At 46.3% G+C, this 27,780-nt stretch overlaps 1 protein-coding gene across 11 annotated transcripts in view; it reads right to left on the bottom strand.

The window, feature by feature from the left end:
* Positions 1-6,507: 6,507 nt before the first annotated feature.
* The window catches only part of LOC147612796 (GDSL esterase/lipase WDL1-like), a 74,585-nt gene continuing 53,312 nt past the window's right edge, over positions 6,508-27,780 (bottom strand). For 7 of the 11 annotated variants that reach the window (XM_086783421.1, XM_086783428.1, XM_086783427.1 and 4 more), the window contains 2 exons: positions 6,954-7,130; positions 6,508-6,826 (listed from right to left, as the gene is read on the bottom strand). In XM_086783421.1, coding sequence (XP_086639547.1) covers positions 6,637-6,826; positions 6,954-7,130 — 367 coding nt within the window. In that variant the 3' untranslated portion in view covers positions 6,508-6,636. The remainder of the gene's footprint in view (positions 6,827-6,953; positions 7,131-27,780) is intronic. The other 4 variants (XM_086783426.1, XM_086783431.1, XM_086783423.1 and 1 more) reach the window with 1 other exon arrangement.

Below are 27,780 nucleotides of genomic sequence, written 5' to 3'. Positions count from 1 at the left end.
AACATAAAAAGCACATGGGGAGAAGAAGACAGGATCATGTCCTACTCAATAAAATTTGACAAAAATCCTGCCACACAAAGGGACATCATCACAAGCCAAATACTTCAAATGATGAATGTCGCTTCAATGAATCAAATGAGGAACTGAGAATCACCATCTCATTCTGATGATTAAGTCTACGTTCCTCCCGATCCTTCTCTCTCTTCTCTCCCACTATTAACATCTTTTAGTGTCCCCAACCACCAACAAAAATCACATGTAACTTTGCCGATGATTGCCAAAAAGAAATTGAGCCAAAAAGAAAAAAAAAGGACTCACACAAATATAAAAATGCAATCATTCGCAAAAGCCCCCACCCCGTTAGGAATTCCCAATACACAACTAACCTCTTCATTCATTAACTAGCTTTTCTTATTTCCTCTGGAGGAACAAAGACCATTGAACATTATTCACATCAACACCATCGACAAGCTTGTTCATTTTTCCCACAACACAAAGGTCTTCAACGCGATCGCACGGACACAATCGTCATTAGGAAGGGGGGAATGTTAATCCAATTCTAGGATTAACAAGAGCTACCGCCATTATCTTACATCAAAGAGTCATGGTAGATATACCAAAGGGTCATACATTCAAGTTATGAAGCAATAGTGTCCAAAGCTACAACTTGGATAGGCGCCCGTAATGGTGTGACGGAGTATTTATGGCGATTCCCGCTTCAAGAGCATGTGGTAGCAAGTTAGGATGAAGTCCTAAGTGATGTACTTCATGGATATATTATGAGATTAGTCATTGTAATAGCATTAGGCCTCTTATGAGCCTAAAGTGCCGGTTGGCCATAGTTTAAGTGAGTGTGAACACTTATGGCCATGTATATAAGTGATTTTCTCTCATAATACAACATACTCTCCCATTGTGCAATTGAGTCTTGCTCTTGCTAATCTGTCTCCCTATTGCGTGCTAGTGAGTGTGTGTGTGAGTGAAGTGAGGTGAGAGGAGGGACGAGGACCCGTAATACAATGCAGCGGTGTGACAACGCTCACGGGAGACGCGATGGCATTCCTTCTCAAGGAGTTGTAGAGCTTGGAGACCTCAAGGGTTTTGATCTTGGCCATTGGAAAGATCCTCACATGACAGGTGCGGTTCACCAAGTAATCTCTTATTGGATGTGTTTCAACAAGGAGGGTTAGGGTGAGCCATAACAAAGAGTTGAATGAATTGCTTAGTGTGGTTCCTCCATTGTCAAATAAGAAGTGAATTGAGCATTGTGTTCAGGGAGCTAAAGGACATTCAATGCTTGGCTATAAGGGTCTTGAAGCAATCCTGGAGTTGAAACAAAAAATTAAGTATCCTTTTATACATAGTATTCTATTTCCAGGACAGCTTGGACATTCAATGCTTGGCTATAAGGGTCTTGAAGCAATCCTGGAGTTGAAACAAAAAATTAAGTATCCTTTTATACATAGTATTCTATTTCCAGGACAGCTAGGAAAAGATGTGCAACCCCATGTCTTCAAAATGTCAACCCTTGGCCCGGAAAGTGGGGTGGACTTGGTCAATAGAATGAGCCTAGGTGGAAACTTGAAAGAGATGTGGGTGCACTTTGACCACGGTCACAAGGTTGTTGGTTGGTTCACTATGGCTGCTCATGTTTACGATCCTTTTTTGCAAGAGTTGCTAACCATTGCCACCTGTGAATTCAAAGTTGACAGATTTTCCCAAATAGAATTCTGGAAGATGTTGAACGAAGTGGTGCAAAATTGTGGTTTTGACAAGCCTGGGTTTCGAGGATTTATGGGGTAGATGAGGCAAGTACAAAGTAGATATTTTAGAGGGAGACCTTGTCTAAACAAAGAATGCTCATGTGTGTTTCATTGGGAGCAAAGCATGGTGGCCCACACAAAACGCTATATTAGGTCACCTTTCCATGAAGAGCACAAGATGTTATGTAGAAAATGGAGAAATGCTTGTTCAAAAGTGGCAACTACAAATTGTAAATATGCCTTGCAAGAGTGGTGGAGGAAGGGACATATTGTTGATAGCGAATTGGCATCACTTGAAACATGGATTGCTTGGTGGGAGGTCCGAGCAGCACATTGGAGTTCATGGTTTCTGACTCAGGAACAAGATGGCCCATTCCTGCCCAACAACAAATCTTGCAGAGATCAAACACTCAAGCATGAGGGCTACTTGGAAATACAAAACAATTGTCATTGTACGAAGTAACTGCAGTGGATCTTACTATGGTTGTGCTTCAAAGTGCCCATAGTAATGCTCACTTGGTGTGGGAGGGTACACAAGAAGTGGACCTGGATTGCAAGAGATCAAGGATCGATTTCTCATGAGACAAGTAGGTTCATCCTCTGCAAAGAGGTTGATTGACTTGACACATGTTGCAGTGGATCTTACTATGGTTGTGCTTCAAAGTGCCCATAGTAACGCTCACTTGGTGGGAGGGTACACAAGAAGTGGACCTAGATTGCAAGAGATCAAGGATCAAGTTCTCATGAGACAAGCAGGGTCATCCTCTGCAAAGAGGTTGATTAACTTGACACATGTTGCAATGGATGAAGCTGGTATTCAAGGTGAGAAGGCTATGCAAGAGCAGAGGTCAATGCGGCATAAACGGCCTATTCTGTCAACACCGGGAGTAGTGCTGGACAATGATAGCCATGGGCTGGAGTATGTGACATGCACGGTGAACAAAAGACAGAGCACAAGTGTGAATGTGCTAGAAAGCCCAGTAACCATTATCAAGGAGAGAGCAATAACAAGGACATTGTGGGCTATTTGTAGAGCGGATGCCAAGTCCAAGGTCACTTGCTTTGGCTTGCTTAAAGAAACAAAACAACGATGTATTGCATTAATTTATCATTCAGGAGAAACTCTTAAGAGAGGTGTACCAGCACCATGCTTTTGGGGGCGTCGTGTCTACCCTGAATCCACAATTGCACTTGGTGGAGTGCGTGAGGGGTTTGTATGGTTTTATGCTTCTACAAGCACACATTGCTGGAATGTGGACACAACATGGGTCATAGCTCCCCTTGGTCCAGCACCTGGAGTGTGGCCGGTCTTGAAAGGGCCCGCTTCTTGTTGGAAATAAATAAAGCCACTACTAGAATGAGTACAAGGGTGGTAGCAAGCGTGGGATCAACACCAAAGGTCCTAAGCTCATTTCGACCTAAGTATTGAGGTGCAAAGGTGGTGTGTTGGCATTCAAAGCTTACTAAAGAATTTCAAGAGAATGTGCAAAAGGGACGTTCACTTGTTACTACCATTGCAAGAGAAGATATTGTCATATGTAATGAGTCACATGTTTCGTGTGAGCACTGAGGGGTCCTGTGTAGCTGGGGTGCATTATGTGGTGACACTAGCAGAGTTTCCAGCCTGCTCATGTCCTAATTTCAGAAGAGGGAAGCAAAACATGAGGCGTACCTCCCCTGCAACAAACACGTATTATGTGTACTTGCAGGTTTTGAATCTAGATGCATCTGTCCATGAATTCATGCACCAAGCAGCCTTGACAAAGGTAGAGTTATTGCAGACACTTTCAGGTCGTCGTTACCATGAAAACCTCAATGTGCCATGAGATATTGTCCCTTGATTGCAAGCTCTCACTAGATTAGGAGATGCCATATAACCCTATGCCTCCAAAATTTTCTTTTGCATGTGCCTACAAGTTTGTTTTGGTTGGTATTGTTTGCTATCTAGGGTTGCGGCTTTCACATGTAAAGCAAAATGGCTGCTTCTTTTTGCAGGTAAAAATATAATTATGGAATTTTGGTAAACATGCTATGACATAATACCTCGTGTTCTTTCCTTGGTGGATTTTTTCCTGGCAAGTGTCTTTTTCTTTGCTTAGGGTGCATAGACAACCTAACAATGTTCATGTGTGAGAAGATTGCGACGGAAAAGACCGCAAAGATAAAATCTGCTTTAAAGAGTGTTAAAAATATTGAAAGCTTTCTTTTGGAATTTGGTTCAAACTTCACTTGTCCAGCACTTTCACACGTGGGAATGTCTCTTTTAATGCTTCTTTGACTATCTAATAATACAGAAGAGTGAAGAACAATAATTGCGTGACATGCACAGTTGTCCTTCCGCACTTGCTTGAGGCAAGGCTTGGCTCGTTCACGGTTGCTCGTAAAATGGGCATCCTCAGTATGACCGAGGTTAGGAAGATGAATTTTAACAAAGCTTTCAAGAAGTCATAAAACTTGATACCGATTAAGAACCATAATCACAGTTGCCTAACCATTGTAGTTATAGTATATCATTGTGAGACGCCCCTATAAAAAAAGTAAAAAGAGAATGTAATATCCTCAAATTGAATATAATATGAATTATTTTTCTTTTCTTCCCTCTCCTCCCCTAGAGTGCATATTAATATTATATATATGGAGAGAGCCAAGGCAAGTGGTTTGTGATGGTGCTGACAAAGAAGCAATTTTGGGGAGGGAGATTACTACATGGACATGAACCAGAACCGAGTGCATACTCCCATGTTACTATCTAGGCCAAAGTTCAACGGGGCATGTATCACTACCATTGGCTCTCTTTCCTCTTTGCATGTGATACTGACATGGAACCAACACTTTCATGATTGCCATCCTTTACATCATGAACCATAATTGTAATGCAAACTCCCATGTTACTATCTAGGCCAGAGTTTAGCATCATGCCTCAACACTACCATTGGCTCTTTTTCCTCTTTGCCTATGATAGTGACATGGGGCCAAAACTTTAATAATTGTCACTACTTTTCTAAAGGCCATCCTTCACATCGTGATTTAGAACAAGGACTAAATTATCTAACTTTCTGATTGGCAACCTTCTATAGAATAAATTCAAGTTGCAAATACGCATTTGCAAAAAAAAATATAATGTTTTCAGTATAAACTTAAACAAACAGTATATACTAATCATCAAATCTAAAATTTTCAAAAACAAAAAATTATAAAATAAATCTCCACCGTAATTTTCTTGATGATTGACTTCTTACTATGAACAATAACTATATATACACAAGCAATAAATGCTAATAAAAACATATCTAAACATTTTCACAAACAAAAATTACAAAAAATTACATAGAATTTCCTTCAGCATTAGATCCCATAGAATTAACCACAAGAAGCTTTGACTAAACCCATAATGTCTTATATTAGGCAAGACCAACAAAGGAAATCCATAGCATTTCAATGCCTAGACGATGAGAGCATAGGAATCCTTTCCATACCCTTTTCGAGTCAACTTCAACTTTGATTTAGGCTCCTCACAAGCAAAATTTATGGCGAACAAATATTACTATAGCTTTACAAGCAGGTTAGGTTCTGGTGAAAAATAAATGGGAGAGTTGAAGAAGAAGAAGAAGAAAAAGAAAAAGAAGAGAGTAAATTAGCATCACATTTGTCCGACTTTGATTGATTCGTGCCAACTTTTCAACCCGAGTTTACTTGCATCATCCATAGGAACTTGTCTGTATTTGATTTAAAACCATAGGAACTTGTTTGTTCCCATTCAAACTGGCTTCATTGGAAATAGAGCTAGAAATTTAGGTAGCAGAAGGAGCCTTTACGAATTTATGAGTCCCTCTTTATTTGTTTCTCTCTATAATTTTATTCTCTAACTCATACTCACCTTAAAGATCACATAACAAAATTTTCTCTCACCATAATTTTGGATGGCTACGCTTTTCTGTTCAATGCAACATGTAGGAAGATCAATTTCCCAACAAATTATAGCGCCATTAGAATAGAGGGGAATGCAATTTTGCTTGAATTTGATGCAATAGTTGTTGCACCAATTATGTATATTTAGAAAATAAGTGACGACATCATTCCTTCAGCCATTTATAAAAACATGTCCCTTTGCCTAGAGATCTTATTTCCCTCATGGTAGCCTTGCAACACACTAGTTTTGTTTTGTCCACATATGCATCCCCTTACCACATGACCCTCACATACAGTTACGGATGGTAGAACTCCCATCTCCATGGTCCCAACGAGAAGTTGCGGACATAAGACAATTTACTTCAAAGAGGAAAAGGTAGTCAATAACCATCGACTCTTCCCAACTTAAGTCTATCGGCCCAACAAATAGAGAGAATATATATACATAGAATGGATCCTCAAAAATTATTGCAAAATTTTAACATCCCTAAAGCATGCCTTCTCATGAGGTGGGCTAAAAATCCCTCTAAACCCAATATGTAACCCCCATTATTAAACAATACCTTTCTCAACCCATTAAGCTTCACAATGTTGGATGCATATAAGAGTGGACAATATGGGATGCAAAAGCAATCCATCGTGAATGCAAAACGGGCAGGTGGATGATGGAAGCATGACACCAGAAGGGGGGAAGAGCTGGGAGCTGGATTGGAAAAGGGAGACAGGCACATCTTGCATTTGCCCTTGGCTACCCACTACCTTGGGTCATAATTGTGCTCAAGATTGTTGGGACACTCCTACATGCCTAATACTACCTGCGCTTTTCAAAGGCAAATTAGAAAATGAACAACAAACCTGTTTGCAGTCTTGCTAGATGAAGACTTTATAATAAATTTTGTTTCAGCTTAAAGAACAATCAATGTCACCAATTTTGAAAATTCATCCTTGATTTAATATGTATCATCTATAAATCTAAATATCTATCATCCGAAAACTCAAAAGACGGGTGCACATAGTCATAATCCGAAGGCTGTGCATAATCTCCTGGCATTGATTTCCAGTGTAAACTTGGTGACCAATCAGCTGCATCCAAAACCTTGGCCAGTTCATTGAATAGAACTTGATTTCCTTCAGCTGTTAAATGCATACCATCACTGAAACACAAAACAAAACACTGGTAAGGGTTGGGTCTCAATTAGCAAACATCTTAAAATATTAATCAGGAAAAATGCTCTAAGAAAATTTGAAGGGGTAGAATCATAATTTGGTTAGAAAGCAAACCTGAGGCATTTTGTTTCCCAGTTTTCTATTTTTTGTATGGCAGTCCATAGGTCAACAACTCCCACCTTCACGTCTTTTGAGGCTTCAATGCAAGCATGAGCATACTGTTTAGCACGCTCATTTGTTCGATCCACAAACTTGCCAGCCTTCTCTCCCCACTTCAACCTGCAGAGAATGCTTCAAATAAGAAATAGAGAAGAATAAAAGGAATATCAAATCCAGATCAATGTTAAGTGTGTTAAAGGACAGATAACTAGTTGTTGTCACTTTAAAAACAGATATAAGCAAGCTATACAAAGCATTATAAATATTAAATTATCTAGTCAAAAATCCCAGTCAAAGGTTAGTCAATGGTCTAAGGCACGTCCCACCACTGAACAAAATCAGCCATGATTGTAAAAAATGTGTAGAAATTAGATTTCAAAAATCCTTTTTGTTAAACCCACATGCTATGCTTACATATTTATGAGTGATCCCCCCGAGCTTGAAGCTTTACAAGTATCTTCACTGTGATAAATGGAGCACGTAGTATGCATACTCTCACGCTCAGACAGAGTGGCAATACATGGAGGACAGGACACACACCCACTTGGCGCGACTACGCACCAGGACAGATTGTGACTATTCCCCATCTAAACCCATGCCCAAGACTCTTCGAGTGGAGGGCAGTTCCAATAGTTCCGCCTCACATAGAGTTTGATATGAGGATTGTCTCATGGAACATTCAGGGTTTAGGGGGGCCTTAGTGTTTTCATAGACGAGGCGTTCTTAGAGGAGAGCTTCAACAAGCTTGGGGGGGGGGGGGGGGGAACTATCGACATTATTTTCCTCCAGGAGCATCACCTTACTAAGGGGCGCACCCGCGGTTGCAGAAAGATTTTACCAGGCAGGAGCCATACTTTTTGGTCCCCATCCTTCGGCCCTTCAGGGACGCAAGGAGGAGTGTCTCTCTGTGTCAATGAGCAGCTTCTGCCATCAGTGACACGATCAAGAGTCATAGTTCCAGGACGTGCTCAGTGGCTTAGCATTCTGATGGGTGAGGATAGTGTTGGCTTCCTCAACATTTATGCCCCGAATACTGCTGCAGGCATGCTTAGTTCCGTACGTCGTACGGATCAGGCCGTACGTACAATTCGTACCGTACGGTACCGTACGTATCCGTACAATCAGGTACGAGTTTTCCCTATTTCTGCCCGTTGGAAGTAGCCGTTTTCTGCCCGTTTTCTGCCCTTTTTTTGGCTGTTTTCCTTTCATCTCTTCATGCCCCAGTTATTTTGTCCCTAGAGGACCCATGGAGGCATGACAGGCATGCGAGCTCCAAGATTCCAAACAACCTCATTTAGGACCCCGAGATCTGCAGCCAGATCGAGCAGATATGGACAGGACTAGACTTTTCCTCAAGCTCTGCAGCGTGCACTTTGGATGATGGTCTGGGGGAGATCAGTGTTTTCTTCAGGATGCAGCCCAGACTAGATTGGAGGGATTTCGGGAGCAAGAGAGGAGCCTGAGGAGGGGCCTAACCTCTTTACAGCATCTTCAGGAGTTCCCCAGACAGCCCGTGGATTAAGAGTTAGATTACTACCGCCCACACGGAGATTTGGTCCATTGAGGAGAGGAGGGTGGAGTGCAGATATCATGCCAGGGCTTCATTCTGGACTCAAGCCGGTGACAGAGTTACTGGAGATTTCTTTGAGATAGCAGACCCCCACAAGAGGAGAGACGGTATTCCCAGGTTGTGCGGCCAAGATGGAGCTATTGTTTTTGACCCCCCACATGTGAGAGCCATCGCCACGGATTTCTTCCGATCTCTTCTCGCTGGTGCCCCTTTATCCCCCAAGGTGATGGACGCGCGCGAGAGAGTCTGGAAGCACACGAGAGAGGTGGTTCCTCCCTCCCTTCGGTCTTCCTTATTGACCCCTTTCACTTCAGAGGAGCTGGCGGAGGCGGTGATGGCATTACCCAGGGGCAAATGCCCGGGGGCGGATGGACTTCCTGTCTCTTTCTTTCTTCGCCATTGGGACCTCATGGAAGGTTCACGCTACCTTCAATGAGATTATGCTCACAGGTGCCATGCCACAGTGGCTCACAGAGGGCTTGATTCATTTGATTCCCAAGGAGGGTGGTGATAGATTGGAGATCCGGCAGTGGAGATCCATCACCCTTCTAGGGACGGCCTATAAGATTTTGGCCAAGGCCATCAAGCGACTTCAGCCCGAGCAGGAGCTCGCTCTGCTTCTTTGAGTATTCAGAAGAAGCTTTTATACTAGAGCTCGGCAAGGCTATCCTTAGCAAGCAGAATGGTGGTGGCGAACCAGGTACTACTTGCCACCATGTGGTACATCACTTCGTGTTGGGCCTTTTCTCGGGCATGTATTGGCCAGGTACAGCGTTTGATGTGGGCCGGATGTGATGGGCGGCCAGCCAAGGCCAAGGTGGCATGGAGAGAGATCATTCAGCCACGTAGTAGAGGGGGGCTTGGCCTCATCGATCCCACTACACAGAGTCATGTCGTGCTAGGCAAGTTGATTGCCAATGGTGAGCCTTGGAAGGACTTCCTCTTGGCCCGGATTTCAGCCCGCACTCCGAGCTTGGGGACCCGTGGCCACAGAGTACTAGATGGATTTTCACAGAGATGTGAGCCCGTGGTTTTAGCCCAGCCTTTGAGGACAGATTCGCAGCCAGTCTACTTCGTGTTTGGGATCATCTCAGGCCAGCCCTCAGACACTGTGTTTCAATTGCCTCAGAGGAGCAGCTTCGGCAACCCTTGGTTTGGAGCCCCCTGATCCGTTTACCCAATGGCCACATGCTAGGGGCCCGACCGCACATATCCTGGGGTGCCTTGAGCATGGGACCAGCCAAGTCTCTCGGAGATTGGATTGCACACAGGCAGTTACCTCACGAGGAGCAGGAGAGAGGCGTGACAGGGATCCAAGGTAGAGACAGGCTCAGCATCGACATAGACTCAGCTATTCCTCAAGAGTGGCTGACTCCTATTCCAGACCCCCCCCCCCCCGCCCCCGGGGTGTGGTTACGCGTGTTTACCAAACACGATATTCTTGTAGCAGTCCATGGAGCAGATGAGGTCAGTGGTCTGCTTACTTTCTCTATCGGATCCCATGGCAGACTCCAGAGATCAGAGCACCCCTTGGAGGATCTCAGAAGCTACACCTTGCAGAGGGTGAGGGTGATTGGTTTTCGGGCGCGGGAATGGCACATCGATCCAGCACCGGCCAAGGTGGCCAGGGAGAGACTATGGCGGCTATGGATTTGGGAATGCCGATTTGGCAACGGATTCTTCGCATCCTTGCTATGGACAGGGCATCGACCTAGATCATCGCTTGGGATACTGTCACTTGGGCCACCGAGGATAGAGTGGTCAGGACTTATGAGGAGGATGGGGGAGGACTAGCCCTTCAGGTCTCCCACCATCGTAATGCAGCAGTACCAGTCACAACCCCACCAACAGGTAACTGGCGACCAGGCTATTGCCAGAGATGGGAGATTTGCAGCAACATAGCAACCTGGCACATTTGACGTGCTAGATGCAGTGAGCCCATCGAGGGTACCCACCCTCCGCCGACTGAGACCATTAGGAGCATCAAGCTCGATATCATTCACACCCTCTGCAATCAGTGGGGGAAGCTAGAGGGAGGTTCTGACTGCATGCGGAAGCGGTAGGAAGCTTTCTTGACACTTTGGAGGCCTGGCCCTTTCCTCAAAGATAGAGGCGATAACCTTGGTCAAAAGCAAGGAAAAGTAAAAAAAAGTCAAACTGAGTTGACCACAAGCCAAGGGCACCATTGAAAAGAGGAGACTAAGCTGAACCAAAAAGCTAAAGGCCCCTTTTCCAAAAATCAAGGCCTTGAAGCTAGAAAAGCATATTTCAAGAACTTTAGCAAAAGATGAGTGATATTTTATTATTATTAAAATATAAAAACAAAAAGACAAAAGCAAAGGTTGGTTAGAGCTTTTTGGCAAAAAGCAGGTCTCCCTAAGTATAAAAAGACACTTTGAGTCTCTCTCTCGGATCAAGTGCGTAAAGTTGTGGAGATCATCATCTTCATCATTTACCTTACCTCTGGCTACATCTCCTTGTGCCCCGCCACCGCCCAACTCATCCCAACCAACCCGACCACCGCCGCCACCCATCTTTGAGATTCGAGATTTGGGATTTGGATTTGGAACTTGGACTTGAAACTTGAACTTGAACTTGGACTTGGAACCTAGACTTGGAATTTGGGCTTGGAGCTTGGACTTGGGACTTGGACTTAGGATTTTTGGGATTTAGACTTGGAGCTTGGACTTGGAACTTGGACTTGGACTTGGAGCTTGGACTTGGGATTTGGACTTGGAACTTGGACTTGGGATTTGGACTTGGATTTTGGATCTGGTACTAGCCCGGTGAGAGATATTTGTAGGTCATCCCCGTGGTGTGCTCGACATCAGAGATCTTGTGCCTCGACATCGACATCGACTTGGATATCCTACATCGGCATATTTGTTTGTTTTGTATTCATCGATTGTATTAGCGTGCCCGTGGATTGTTCCTGAATAAATTCCTAAAAGGGGGCGGGGCCTGTTCCAGCTCAATGTGGTGTATTGTGCAACATCCCTATACGCTTCTCTCCCCCCCCCCTCTCTCTCTCTCTCTCTCTCTATCTTTACCTCTTGGACACGTGGTTGAATCTGTCACGGCATGCCCCGTTGGGCTTACAGTACGTAGCCCGTGTGATTGTCCCAATAACAAAGACCAAACAACTTTCTTGGCCTTTTTGATTGCCATTGTTGAGTAGCAAACTTTCAATCACATCAAACATACTCATGGCAAAGTCAAACATAACAGCTAATGCAAAGAATATATCCTCTCTTATTACCAACTACCAAGATACCACTTAGATGAGATATATCATTGATGATTTCAACAACATTGACTGGTGCCTCTTTGTGTAATTGCCTCCTCTTTGAAGGAAGGAAAACATTGGAAAAAGGTTTGATCCATAGAACTACTTACCACATGATAATCAACCAATTGTTAGCGCGCTGACGTGCCTTGTGAGTGTAGCAATTGACATGGCTTTTGATGCTGTCAATACTGCTGCAAAGGTTTGAAGTGCTATGCTGCTCAAATTGAAGAGGTAGAGTCGCCCACGATAGAGACATGAATAGACATTGAAGGCAGGCTGTAGAAGAGATGATTGGAGCCAAACGACGGGTACGACAAAGGTGACTCTGCTGCTGCTAATAAAGAGGCGAGGTGGCAGGAGACGCTGTGTAGAACCGCATAGTAGAAGGCAACCGCTAGAGAAGCCACAACCGGCTCAGACTGGCAAATCAGCAAAGCAGCAGGTCTACGCAGGAGACCACGTGGAGGTGTGCCCGCCAGGAGGAGAGGCTAGTGTGGAGTATGCAGGTTCTGAAAACGCACGAGAGCTTCTGCGGAAGGAGAAGCAAAGTACAACTGCTGGCAAAGTGGTGGTGTAGGGCGGCAGCAGCAAGCTAATATGTAAGAAAGCTATGGAGGGTTGAAGATGGTGGCCTCCATGGCTTAGGAGAGAGAACGAAGGAAAAAAAACGCAGGTATGTAGATGCAAGCTTGTGGTTGCCTACATGGCGATAAAAGCCAATGCAATGCAAGCTGGTGAGAGCTTGGTGGCAATGGAAAACAAAAACCCACTGCTGGAAAAAAAAAACGCTACATGGCTGGCGGGTGTGGATTAGCACATGTGAAATTGATGATGGGCTGAGAACGCTGCAGAATGGTGCTTGGAGGAGGGCGATGAAAAGAGAGCTACCCTAGCTCTGATACCATGCTAGAAGGCATGGTGCCACGATCACAGGGTGAGAGTGGAGATGGAGAGGTTCAGCTCATGGTGGGTAAGTGCATAGACATGGAAGGGTGAAGGGGGGAGAGAGAGAGAGATGTGTAGTGGAACTCAAAAGAGCAAGAGATTGCACCACTTAAATGATATTTTCATGTTATGAGAAGAACCACCCAAATACATGCTTTTATAGGCACCTAGGCCTTATCTTTGACCCTTAGAGGTGTTTCACACCAAAGATAGAAAAGACCTTTCACACCACTAAGGCTCAAATAATTCCAACAACAATAACATCAGATCGGGATCCCAAGTTTACTTCAAATTTTTGGAGAGCATTATTCGACAACTTTGGGGCCAAGTTGCATCCGTCCAATGCATTACATCCACAAATAGACGGCCAAACAAAAATCTACAATCACCTGGCTGTTGCTGTTCTCAGGTCGTATTGCCATGACAGGCAATCAAAGTGGGAGCACTATCTTCCTTTGGTTCAGGCCATCCTCAACGACACTCATTCATCTAGCATTGGTCGGATGAAACCGGCCTTCAGAAATCTGACGGGCAGTGAAACAAACACTCGCACATAAAACACTTCAATGCCATTGAGGCCCTAGAAAAGGAAAACAAACAGGGGGAGCTAGAGTGCTCTTGCAAACAGTACACGGACACCGGTTGGCCCCAAAACGCAGTGGCGCCCCTTGCGGTATTTCTTTAATTGATTATAAGAGCTTTGATTACAATATTTGATAAATGAGTAATTCTAAGAGAGAAATTTCTATCGTTTTATATTCACACGGATTATAAAAAAGAGAATTCAGGAAATCTATCGAGTTCGAAATATTCAGATAAATGATTGATCTATTCCTCATTGGAATTCTTAACTAATTTAGAAATCAGTTAAGTGAATATTCAAAGAAAGAAATTCAATAAAATAGTTAACTGAATTATCAAACCTTTTCAAGAAAGATAGATCAAGAAAAATCTTATCCGACTCGAACCTTGAATCAAACTATGACCAAGACCAACTCTTTAGTCAGTTTCGAGGAAAGGTGTGACCAGTTTAGAAAAATACACTCAAAACTCCTGCCAAATCTGAAACTAAGTTTGAGACCCTTCGAATTGATCTCAGCCGTCACAATAAAACTCCTGAAGCCTACAAAGACCCTGCATCATGGCTTCTTGTCCACTCGGCATCCACAAACAAATCCAGCCATTGTTCACATCAACAGACTCTTTCACATGAGTCTTGTATACAAAAGCTTTCTCCCATGATCATGGCTGCCACAACCATCCATAGCCTCTCACCCTATGAACAGCATCACATCCTGACACATCTAGTGCTTCTGCATCACAACACAGACTCCCAAACTGTCTCTCATAAGAGAACTCGCATCACATCACAGCATACCATATAGTAGACACACCTGTACACTCCCTCTCTACCTTCCAAGGATACTATCCATCTCTGTCATGGATTCCCTGTCCCCTGTCCAATCAGTAGTAGCAAGGCTGTACCAAACATGTGTCCACTTCTGTTCCCACTGCCTACATGTGACCTATCTCCTGGAGAAACCAAAAACATGTTTCCTCAAGAAACCATGGACTTGTTTCCACCTAAAACCAAAGACCTGTATCCCATAAACCATAGGCCTATTTCCATGAGAAACCCAGAGAGACACCATCCAAACACGGTGCCAAAACCAGGGCTGTTTACCACAGTAAAACTCTGTGCTTTTTCCATAACAAAGAGAGAGAGAGAGAGAGAGAGAAAGGAGCCTCTTGGCTGTCAGGTCGCCCATGACATGACATATGTGTGCGAATGTCCAGAGCAGCAAATCTCTAAGTTCTTCCATTTCCACGTGCCAGAGAGAGAGAGAGATGCCTCAGCCCTGCACCAACAGACACACACACACACACACACACTCTCTCTCTCTAAAAACACCCCCTAAAATCCAGTCTCCACGATGCCAATCCCCTCCTCTCACGAAGGGCTTCTCTGTATCCTCCAAGCTGCACCTGGCCGACCAGCCCTCTCTGCAGACCTGCCTGCTGCTGTCCAGCTGGACCCAACGCTCCCTGCTCAGCCCTCTGTTTTCTGCAGCCGGCCACCTGCCTTCCCAAGAGAAAAGCTCCTGTGCACTGTAGCAGCAGCTGGCTCTAGTATGAGAGAGAAAGTGTCCAAGTGCTGTTCAGCCCTGTGCGCCTGCAGTCCAGCCCGTCCAGCAGTCAATTGCAAAGAGAGAGAGAGAGAAAGCCTGCGTGCTGCCTGACTGCTGCAGTCCAGCACACGCGCCAGCCTTCCCTGCGTGGGAGCGAGAGAGAGCAGTCCCTGCTGCGTGTACCTCTGCAGTCCTGGCCACCTGTGTGTCCAGAGCAACCAGCCCCTGGCCCCCTGACTGTTTGCAAGGGAGAGAGAGAGAGAGTTCTGCCCGACTGAACCTCCTGCTGCCCGCCTACAGTTCTGCGCTACTTTCCACGAAAAAAGAAGATGCATGCTGCAGCCCTGCTTTTCAGTCCAGCCCCATACAGTCCAGCCCTCCGTTTGCAAGAGAAAGAGAAGGAGTAGTCAGTTCAGCCCTCCGCCTTTTTACCAATAGAAAGGCGCCTCCCTGTAGCCCGTCAGCCCCTCTTCAGAAAAAGCTCACACGTGGCCCCCCATAATAGCATACAGGCCACAATCCCTCCATAAAAGGTGTTCTTTTATTTTTAATGCTTTTAAAGCTTTGTCCCCTCTAACCCTTTGTCCCCTTGGGTTATGTGAAGGGACTTTAATCACTTGGCCCCAAACTGGTGCCATTCACACTGTCCACCATGTCCCCATGCACACCTGCATACTGTCCAGAGAAAAACACAAGGTCGTGACATCGGACTTCGTACGAGGCAACATTTGGCTGCCGTTTCTCGTCACTTCTTACGAGAATGGTGTCACCTTCCTTGGAGAACAACACCACCACCGAAACTTTTTCAAAGATCATTGAGTCTATCAAGGAACGCCTTGCCAAAGCACAAGAAGCCGTTTCTCGTCACTTCTTACGAGAATGGTGTCACCTTCCTTGGAGGCCAACAAGACCAAAACTTTTTTAGAGATCATGGAGTCTGTCAAGGAATGCCTTGCCAAAGCACATGAAGCATACACCAAGCAAGCCAACAAATCAAGACGAGACAAAAACTTTTTAAAAAAAAAGGGAATTGGGTTTATCTCCGGATAATGAAGCGCAGATTGAAGCAACTCGGAAAACCTTGTCCGAAACTCTCCTTTCGCAACTTCGGACCCTTTCCTATCATTGTAAAGATCAATGATGTCTCTATGAAGCTTAAGCTTCCAGATATTTATTTGGGATGCATTGGACTTATGAAACTCATGGTTCACATACCCTGTGTAGTGTTCTCTTGTCCTACGTGCTCTCTTGAAGATTGTTTCTACCATGTGTGGGTGGAACCATAGTCACATGGGACGCAAAATGGGGACAGGGAACGGGGACGGAAAAGATTGAGAATGGCCATTCCCTGTGACTACAGAGTGACATGGGACGGGAATGGGAACGGGAAGATGCTGCCATCCCCAACATTCCCGAGTCTAAAAATGCCCATTCCCTGTTACTATGGGTGGAACAATAGAGAGCAGATGGAAGGGAACATGGGCACTTCAGAGGGTAGTGTCAAGCACAACATACCGTGTGTAGTGTTCTCTTGTCCTACGTGCTCTCTTGAAGATTGTTTCTACCATGTGTGGGTGGAACAATAGAGAGCAGATGGAAGGGAACATGGGCACTTCTGAGGGTAGTGTCGAGCACAACATACCGTGTGTAATGTTCTCTCGTCCTACGTGCTCTCTTGAAGATTGTTTCTACCATATCTGGGTGGAACAATAGAGAGCAGATGGAAGGGAACATGGGCACTTAAGAGGGTAGTGTAAGTTGGTGGCCGAAATGCCTACAAACTATTGGTGGCCGAAATACCTATAAACTATGTGTAGCACAAATGCTTATGGAACACCAGGCTATCTATGCCTACAAGTGATTGTTTTATCTTGTTACTTGAGCCCACCTCTCATCCAAGGTGTGTGGTCAGAGTACCAACACGGAGTGCAAGTGGTAAAGTGGACATGACGCCTGGTTGGCACGGGACTTATGTCTATGCCAAGGGTCATGTGGACCGATGCCTTGTTGACAGGAGACTTATTTTGTCTCACCCATTTACTTGGGACATGGATTATGATATCTGGACTTATGGGACTGATTTGTCTTGCCCATGTACTTGGGACATGATTATGATATTTGGACTTATGGGACCGTTTTGTCTCGTCCATTTATTTGGGACATGGATTTATTTATTTTTTAAGCCATATCAGAATCACTATCTCCCCATACAGAGGCCAAGAGGTTCATTGTTCATCTCACCATGCATGTGGATTCATGTTGGGATTGTGAGAGGACAATTCAACGAACACTCCACTATACACGTGGATTCATGTTCCGATTGTGGAGTGAGTGTTTCATTGTTTCCACACCATGCTTGTTGATCAGAGTTGGGATTGTGAACATGGAAACTGTTGGGATTAGGAGAAAGGATTGCCAAAACTATGGAGAACCAGCTTTTCTATCACCATGGTTTGTGCTCTTAAATGGCACCAGTTTGTGTGCATAGCACATGTTTCTGTGCGAGGCACTAGTTTCTTGTGCATGGCACTTATTTAAGTGTCTTAGCACCTGGTTTGTGATTTTCATTGACATATGATTATCTCATTGAAATTGGTGATTGAGACACAATTGGCTCTTGTGCCTGTGTCTAGCATATCTTCCATGGAATTCTCGCCCATCTATTTTGGGACTTTTGATATTGGTATTATGGAGACTTATTTAGTCTCACCTATTTCTTTGGGACATGGATTCTTCAGTTATATTAGATTTTTGAGACTATCTCGTCTCGCCCACTTAATGGGACATGATTATATCTTGAATATATGGCTTGAAGCTTAAAGTTGCGGACAACTTTTAAGAAGCTGGAAAGGATGTCACCAGCCTGGACATTTCCCAGTATGAAAGGGATCTGGTGGACTCCAGGATGTCTAAATATTTGGAAAGTACAAGCTTAGGGAATGGGGGATTATCCTAGAATACAAAGGACCACACTCCTAAAATTTAGGAGAGTTGCTATTTTTGACCTGACTCCGATGGAAATTCTGTTCACTTCATTACATCTCAAATTGAGCAGATACCAAGAGTTGGCAAAGTGCCTATGACAGAATGTCTACCAGTTGGGATATTTTTAGAGATAAAGTTTATGGAAGGACCCATCTCTTAGATTGGTACATGTGGCAAGAAAGTGGACCAAAGTGAGACAAGTGGCCTCACACTTGTAACTTCAACTATTGTGTGGCTCTCCACTTGTCATTGTAGCTTTCTCTTGCCATTTTAGCTCATGGGAGGCCCAAATCTATAAATTGGAGCCCTCTCTCTTCATTAATGGAGGCTCTCTTGCTGCACACTAGCCTCTACCACTTACAGGCTGCCCTAATGATGGCTACTCTCTTTCTCTCTCTCTTGAAGGCTGCCCATGAAGAATACTGGCTGTTGGGGACTGTTTTGGAGGCTTCCATCGTGAAGAAATACTTAAGGCAAGGGTATTTAATCATTTATTATGATTTCTAGTCATTGTACTTGTTGTACCAGCCCTTGTACTTGATGTACCAGCCACTAAACTGGCTGTACAAGCCCTTGTACCTACTGTACCAGCCATTGTAGTGGCTATACCAACCCTGGTACTTGATGTACCTGCTGTACCAGCCACTGTACCTGCTGTACCAACCCTTGTACCGACTGTACCAGCCACTGTACCTACTGTACGAGCTGAATGGAGAGCTGAACCTGTTGTACCAGCTCTATTGCATGAACACCCATGGTTTTTGGGAAAGAATCAGTACCCACACGGAGGTATATGGATTATATTGTTGGCTCGGCATTTCTACAGCCTGTGTTCCGGCTTGAAAGCCTCGTGTTGGGCTGTGTTATGGCATTTGTATATGGATAATCCAGCATCTCCCGTGGGGAGATACATGAAATTATTCTCCTTGGGTGACAAAATACTCCAAGGGGGGGGGGGGGGGGGGGGGGGTCGGCCCATTCCGGCCTCTATGTGGTATCACATGTGCAAGCTCCATTTTCACCATTTGTGGATGTTTTGTCCAGCTTTATGTTTTACGCAAAGTGATGATGGATATGTGTTAAGGCTGTGGCCATGTTTTAATGTTTTAATATGCATTGATGGTATCAACAAGTGTGTCAGTCAAAGGCCCTAGTCCCCCGGGCACCGCCACGAGTTACACGAGCCCTCAGTCCAAGGACAATCAAGCACGAGCTACGTAGGTCAAACTCCGAGCCATAGAGGTCAGTCTGGAGTCAGTCCTCTCGACCCACTTGGAGAACCCCATCAAGTAAGTGCATGTAGCAATCAGCCATAGCATGGACCTGCAGGTAGAAGCATCATTAGTATGTAGGCATACGTGGGCATGAGTACAAGTGTGTACTTGCACTCCTACATTATGCCATGGGCACTCGTAGGCAAACCATACAACAGCCCATCCAAGCTATAAGGCATAGTCGGCAGCCCCTGGTGGGTATGAAGGACATGCCAATAGCAGCAAAGGGACATACAGCAGCAATCGGGTATGATTAGGCAGTCGGCCAGCATAAAGGGTACAGCATGATAAAGTGTACCGCATTTAATGCTGTAAAATAGCATTTTTTTGTCCATAAAACAGGCCGACAGCTACTCAAGCCCACCGACCAGCAGCCTGAAGTCCATATAAAAGCAAGCGCTTAGTTCTCAACTAAATCATTCATTCATACAACAAATCAGTCTACAGCAGTTCTCAAGCAGTGAAGTGGGCCTAGAGCCTCAAGCTTCTTGCACATACCTTCAGCATTCAACAACTCAGTGTGCTACAGCCCCAAGGCCTCCGCGAAGAGATTCTTCAACATTCAGCCAGCATATGTGCATCCTCAGTTTTGGGTTTGCATAGTGGTCATTGAAGAGCTATTCAAAGGAGCTCGGACAGCATATGGTTCAGCCTGCATTCAGTCTACTTCGTCCTTGAGTTTGGCAGACCTCAGTCATCATTCATACTCATTGTACAAAGTTCTCCAAAGAAATATAAGCAAATACTCCTACTTGCAAGGGGGGCTTCAGTGGGTAGTTGGGACCCACTACTGTGTCGACTATCTATCTTCTCTCTCTCTCCCTGTCTCTCTTCTCTTCTCTCTCAAAGTGGAATTGCATAAACTCACGGGTATAAAGAAGGCTTTGATGCATGTTACGAAGATCAACCTATTGCATGCTACAGTTTTCTATATATATGTATCAATATGTACATCGATTCTAACCAACATGGCCTCCAAAAGGAAACACCTAAGCCTATGACATGTTTAATCTATCAGAGTATTACGTACCTAGTGCTAATCCTCGAGATTAGTGGCCTAATCCTAAGGCTCCCCTAACCTTGTTGGATTAGGCCACTAATCTCGAGGATTAGCACTAGGAAGATTTAGTCAGTTCCTATGGTAAGAGTTAGGAGTGCAAAGAGCTGACATGGTGAACTCGATTATGGAGTCAATTGTTAGATGTAGTTTGAGTTTCCCTTGTTTATTTCAAAGAGCGTGAATGTCTTAGGAGGGGAAGTCCAATCTTTCATGTCAATAGACTCAAAGAGATGCTGGGAGCTGAGGATAGCATTGTGACTCCTCAGGAAATCTCCTTAATCCTGCTACAAATCTCAGAGTTCTGAATGAGACACTCCAGGATACAGTTGCTCGAGTGTTTGTCCTACCTCCATGGGTCCTCCACGGAAAGAATGACAAGGGTATGATCTGAGAAAGAAGTGCCTATACAAGAATGCCAACCATGCCACTTCATCCACAAGCCCACTCGTCAACGTAGAAATGGTCCAGTCTAGAGAAGTTGGGGCTTGTACCTCTCTTGTCTGATCTCTAGAAGCTCGGACTCCCGGGGCTACACCCGAACTCTGGTACGTGCCATGGACCGTGTCCCCGAGAGCCAAAATCAGCTCCTCCCAAGCTGAGTACTACGTGCCTGAAATGATGTCCATGCCTCCTCTAAGTCTGCCCTCCACCGCCCACGATCACCCACTACACTCTCCCTGTGACTATGGTGCCTGAATCAATCACTGCACATAAGAGCTGCTCACTTATGGAGATGCATACCCCACCCTCGACCTCGGAGGGGCCAAAGGCATGGGATCAGAAGGTGTGGCTTCTACCTAGAGAATCTTCCCGCAGTTGTGGGTGCAACCCTCGGAGAGATGATCCTAAAGGAAGAGTATGCCAAGCGGGAACCGTCATGGTAGGAAACATCGAAATGTCCATTGGAATGAAGGAAATGCATTTCGACCTGGGAAACGTTTCGTCAACTTCGAAACGGTGGCTAGGATCCCTTCGAAACATTTTCGCCAAAAGTTTTAGTGCTGGTTTTTTTCTGGACACGAGCACCATCTGAACTCAATATGCGCACCATCTGTTACCAACATTTTACTACAGTGTTTTACACCTTTGTTACAGGCTAAGGTGGCCACTCAAGCACACATGGTGTAGCGGAACTGAAAGCATTGATCACAGAGAACTAAGAATTAACACACTTTAATCTTCAACAACATGAAAGAGAAAAGAGATCGCCACAGTACACAACACTAGGGGCCAGAAAGACGGGCTGACCCCCCCCCTCAAGGTAATATCAATTACCAAAAAGAGTTTGCTCTAGAGTACAAAATTGCGGGTGCCTAGGGTTCACCACTAGTATGCACTGAATTCTTCCAATACAGCAATGAAAAAAAACGAAAGCAAACAGTCCATTGGTCCTCACAGGCGTTACTCTCTCACCACAAGGTCGTACAAGTCGACCCTCGCCTCGTGCATGAGTATGTCAACCCTGTAGGTGGCCCCTGTTGGAGTAGAACCCTCGATCTTCAATCTTCACTTGAAAAGCAAGACCTCCTTCGCGACAAAACAGTCCCAAATCAACCCCTGTGGCATTTGCTATGCATGGGACACCTGGAAAGCACCATGGACACCCTAGATACATGCGAGTTAGACACTTTCTTTGCGATGAAAGGTGCTGTCCAGCCCTAAAAACCTGTTTCCAGCCCTCTTTGAATCCAAGAAAAAGGCCCTACCTGTGTGCTTTCATTGAGCAAACCATGGCCTACGTGTGGAAGAGAGATAGAACACCAGAAAACATGCCAAACGGCTGTTATGACCAGAAAATCAGCAAGCGATCAGCTCTATAACAAGCGCCTGCATGAAGAGAAGTACCAGCAAGCATAATCGTTCCAAGAACCAACAAAAACAGCAAGCAAGGATGAAACAAAAACAGCAAGCAAGGATGACCCAATGGCAGATACAAAGCTCTAGTGAAGATTCAGAAGGGGGACACCTCATTGAAAAGGGCCAAGATCAACTGGCACACAAAATGAGGTATTTTTGCAAGTCCTGCTGTCCTGAAAAACTCCATGCGATGAGTCGCGATCTGCTTTTTCACTGAAGATAGAGTCTTTGTTTAATAAAACTGCCAAAAATAGTTGAAAGTCACTTATAACTGCTTTTTCTCTCTTAAATGGCCCAAACTTGATAATTCCACGCACAATCTAGGTGCCCGTGTCCTGTGACCCTTCGAGATGGTAGTCCCCGCCATCATAGTGCCCACCTGAGTGATTTGGTCCTCACTTGGAACATCTCCAACCCCGCTGGTATGTGAATCTATTTTCATGAACCTTAATAACATGACTTTAAATAATGAATTAAAACTGGAAAATACACTCACCACCTACAAAACCCATACAACTGTTAGCAGTCATCTCCTGTCTGTATATTTACACCAAGGCCTCTGTTGTGGGTGTGCCCGCCCGATTTAGGTGTTTTTTCTCATTTTTCCCCACTCTCCATATTGTTCCCTATTTTTTCTGTTGTGTGGAGGGTTGTTGGCTGCCCACCTGCCTCTGTGTGGTATCCAACTAGACTCTCAGAGCTGGCCGACTCAGGTACTGCTGGCCGATGTTAGAAGTCATCTCCTGTCTATACATATACACCAGGGCCTCTGTTGTGGGTGTGCCCGCCCTTTATAGGTGTTTTATCATTTTTCCTCACTCCCCGTATTTTTTCCCCATTTTTCCTATTTTTCTCACTCCCCGTCTTGTATGGCAGGAGGACCTTGATCTTGGCCGACTGCATCTGTGTATACACTGGAGGTGGCCGACTGTTTTGCACAGGTCGTGGACCTTCTTGATGCTGGCCGACTCCCCCTGCTGCTGGCCGACTGTACATTTCAGCAGGTCGTGGAGTATGTGGTCTTATCGGCTGCCCTACAGCAGGCCGACTGCTGTTTGGGGGCCATATAAAATGGCCCCACAGCCTCTTGCCATTTGTGTATCATATTCGGAATCTTTTGTGTGTATATAGAGCAGAGTTACACGCCTCTATCTCTCTCTCTCTTGTGCTGTTTTTTCTGCATTGCGTTTGCTCGTGTTCCCAGATTTGGTCATCATCTCCGCTACGTATTCTGACATGGTATCAGAGCCCTAGGCTCTTGATTGTTCTTGGGATTTTTGTGAGCAAGAGGGGGACTGTTGTGTTGCTGATTGGTGGACTGTACGGGACTGTTTGGGAAGAGGAGAAGCAAGAGGACGGCGGGCTGATTTGCTGGACAGCTACTTGCAGGTGTAAGTTCTTCTTTGTTCCCACCCACCCACCCTTTTTCAGAGTACATTCCCGCAATGGCATATCTGTTAGAGATGGCCGAGAGGCATGTGAAGATCCCAACACTCCCCACATTCCCGGTGGACCGCCAGTTGGACAGGAACAACTACGGCATATGGAAGGTAATGATGGAATCTGTTCTGGAGTCTTACGACCTTGCTAATTTCATCGTTGTTGGGGTTCCACGGCCGGAAGTAGAGGAAGGGGAGTTACCGTCGATCCGAAAGGACCGGGAGGCACAGGCACAGTTATGGGATCGTGTCAACGCGGGGTCTGTTCATTTATCTTTCTCAACTGCACACCGCAGGTAATCAATCATGTAAAGCATATAACGCTGGCCAGAGGTATATGGCAGCATTTGGCTTCTCTTTACAACAGGGTATCGTCCATGAAGAGGATTTCCTTGGAAGTACAGATGCGGGTTATGAGCCCTGCAAAGTCGTCGACGATGCGGGAGCATATCAACAAGCTGCAGGCACTTCAGCAGGAAGTTCTTCAGGCTGGGAAGGAGATATCGTCAGAGGACATGGCCATAACGTTGCTCTCGCACTTGCCCTCTCAGTACTCAGCATTTTACCGTCTTTGATTACCAGTGGCAAGCTTAGCACCATCACGTGGGAGGAGCTTGTGCCCATGGTCTTGGACCAGGAGGAACGATTCATGAACACTCCACAGAGCAGAGGTTCGGAGGCCTTAACTGGCGAACGGTCGAAAGGCCGTAACACGGGCAAAGGGAAGGCTTCATCGGAGCAGTCTTCTGAGAAGAAGTCCGACACTAACCGCGAGAAACTAAAGGCAGAGAGGACCTGTAATGATTGTGACGAGAAAGGCCACTATTGGAGGCAGTGTCCCAAGCGGAAGACCGAGAAGGGTGAAGATTCCTTGGCAGCAATCATGAAGACTCCGGCTTTTGTGCACTTGGAGGCGATGGACACCGATGTTTCATTCTCTTCAGGCAGGGAGGAGGTTGAAGGACTCTCCGCTACGGATACTCGGGAGTGGATTCTAGACAGTGGTGCTTCTAGGCACATGACTCCTTCCCGTTCAAATTTACAGGATCTCTGCAGGTATTCTGGTCACATTCTTACTGGGGATACATCCACTATCCCAGTCCACAGTGAGGGCAGGTTGGAGATAGTTCCCGATGGCGAGGGGGGAAGCATTCCTCCCAGGTGTTGTATGTTCCGTCACTTGGTTTTCATCTGTTATCAATGCATCAGGTTTGCAAGACTGGCGTACGGGTGGAGTTTGATGAGCATTTTGTTGCTCTCTGGGACAAAGTAACAGGCCAGGTGGTTTGGGAAGGCGGAGTGGAGAATGGGGTTTACAAGCTTTCAGCACTCTCTCTCCCAGGTCCTCAGTTTTGTGATGAGTGGCAATCTGGTAATGGCCACTTAAGTGTGGATACGCTGCAGGTGCAGGCTTTCTGGGACCAGATGGTGGATAGCTTGCCAGTTGATGGCAGCAGTTGGCAGGAACTTTCCAATACCGATGTTGGTGGTTCTTGTGTTCGTCAATCAGAGGAAGCTGAACAAGTAACTTATGCTCTGATGTCTCGTAGTATTCGGGACAAAGAAACTCCTATAGATGAGGATGTTCTTTCCACGGGGACCTTTCGGAAAGCCAGGCAGGTGGCAGTTGATTACTTGCAGAAGGAGGTGCATACTCCAGGCTTTGTGGTTCCGGATTCAGAGGGGGTGGTTGACAGGTTTCAGAAGGCCTTGCGTGGTCTTCAACAGGTTTCCAGGACTTGGCTTTGCACCGTAACACGTGTTGGTCCTTGTGAGCAGTGTGATGCCTCTTTGACTCGGAAGCAAAATGGTTCATTGATTTGGTTGCTCGACACCAGATTGGACGTGAGCTTCTTGATGAGGCACTTGAGCTCATGGTTGCAGATGACCCTTTGGGAGGCAAGATTGCGTATCTTGTGGTTTCTGCGGCATGTGAAGGATCATGGACTCTTTTACACAGGAGGGGGATTGATTGATGGAGTCCGACTCCACGGTTGGAGTGACTCAGTTTGGGGAGGAGATCCGGACACGAGGAGATCTACTTCAGGCCCAGGAGCAGTAAGAGGCAGTCATCTTTTGCCTTGTCATTGACAAAGGCAGAGTACCGGACTGCTTGTGAGGTGGTAAGGTTGCAGAGGTTGCATTGCAGGATTGGGCTTCCACTGGAGGAACCCATGGTCATCCAGAGGCACTTTGTTCGTGAACAGATCGTTGCTGATGACATCTTGCTAGAGTTCTGTTCGACGAAGGAAAGTACGGTGGACCTCTTCACAAAGTCGCTATCTCAGGATTTGCTCAGGCGGCACCCCAGCTCCCTGTGGTTGGTTTCAGGGCCAACAGCTCAGAGGGGGTGTTAGAAGTCATCTCCTATAGCCTGGCTGTCTTGCTCCATCTCGTATCCCAGAGCAGGCCCTGACGTAGTCGACCAAGCAGCGGCTCCCCACGTATGCATGCCCTCTAGAGAGAGGGGGGCCAAAATGCGCAGCATCCTCAGCCAAATCTGTTGCGCCTGTGGACAGTCCCATAGGCAATGTCTCTGTGTCTCCAATGGGTGGCCGCATCGAACGCAGGCTGACGGAAGGCCACTGTAGACAAGCCAGGTGCCAACTGCAAAGCCCCTATGGGCAACCAGCCAGCCACTGGAAAGTCGAGATCCTGCGTGCCTGTCGGCTAGCCCAGAGCCTGGTCCAAAAATCCTCCAGGAACTCCTATGAGAGTCCCTGTAGTAGCCGCCAATGCTCCGATGCAGCTGGAGAGACCATCCTCCTCGCAGTCAAAATATGCCTCCCCAGCCGAACAATGTACTGGAAAAAGGTGATCTCTGTGGCCTCGGGGGACGCATAAGGATCCTGCCACTCGTACTCGCCAGGGTCCCACTGGAGCTGGGCCAAGGGGCGCGCAGCATATGCCCATATGCGCCAATCAAAGTCCACATCTGCAGGGTCTGGATCAATATGCCACTTCCGAGAAGCGGCGGCCACTACCCGTATCCTCTGAAAGATGCACTCTGCAACCAAAGGCGACTCCGCCTCCACTCTCTGAAGTCTGCCCTCATCCTGTATCTCATAGTAGAGGCATCTACCATCCTCAGTGCAAGATCTGACAACAATCAAGATCTCCAACTGTGTAAAGGCTACCATCCACCGTGGGGCCGCTGGCTCAAAAGGCGTGAACCACTCCTCAGTGAGTGCCTCCTGAATGTCATCCCTCATAATCAGCCCCCCTCTGAAGTGACTCAGCCTCTCCGCCTGGATCTCCTCCGGGAGACTGCAAAAGGCCTCCCAATCTCCAAAACTGCGTGCTAGGCCTGCCGCCAATGGTCCCCAGGCTAGACGAGGCCGAGAACCCAGCATATGACCATGCTCTGTGCGTATCGCGGGGCTCCGGATGAGCGGCTGTCTGGCCTGCTCCTCATCACAAGTGGGAGGTCTCTGAGAAAGCCCCGCTCTCAGCAGCTCCCAAGCTCGCAGGATGCTCAAGGCAAATCTGTCCTTCCATCCTCTACTGAGGCCTGTTCTCCTCATCTCTATGAAGATCCACCGTATCTCTGGTGCCCAAGTGCCCCCTGTTGGGGGAGCTCTAGCTTGCAGCCCGCTGAAAAAGAAGCTCCTTCCAAGGCTCAGCACTTGGAAGCAACCCCCGAACAATAAGCTTCCCCAACAAGGCTCTACTCTGATCAGTTGGATCTATAATGCCCAAGCCCCCCTGGGCCAGCGGAAGAGTAATAACTGCCCAAGCAACCTTAGCCCGGGCCGGCTGACCATCCCGCCCAGACCAAAGAAAGTTCCTGATCAGCCTCTGTACCTGGCTGATGCAAGAGCTCGAGAAGATCCAGCAAGACGTGATGTACCACAGTCGCTAAAAGCACCTGATTTGTCACCACCACCCTCCCAGCCAAGGATAGCCGAGCTGTACTCCAATATAAAAGCTTCTTCCGAATGCTCAAAAGAAGAGGGGCGATCTGCTGCTCAGGTGACAAATCAAGTCCAATCTGGCATCCCAGATACCGCACTGCTGTGCCAGGAGAAATCCATCTAAATCCCGGGTCTGGACTCCATGCCGGAGTGGGAGCACTACGGATACAAAAAGCCACTGTCTTGCGCCAATTGATCAATGCTCCCGAAGCCACACCAAAAACCTGTAGCGACTGCTCTGCCCTCTGTAGATTGGCCTCCTGGCCATGCAGAAACAATCCCGTGTCATCAGCAAACTCAGAATCGAGCAGGTCCTCACC

Source organism: Cibotium barometz, chromosome 45, assembly GCF_041138505.1.
Source record: "Cibotium barometz isolate CiBa-2024 chromosome 45, ASM4113850v1, whole genome shotgun sequence".
Lineage (NCBI taxonomy): Eukaryota > Viridiplantae > Streptophyta > Polypodiopsida > Cyatheales > Cibotiaceae > Cibotium > Cibotium barometz.
This window is presented reverse-complemented; position numbering and strand designations above follow the sequence as displayed.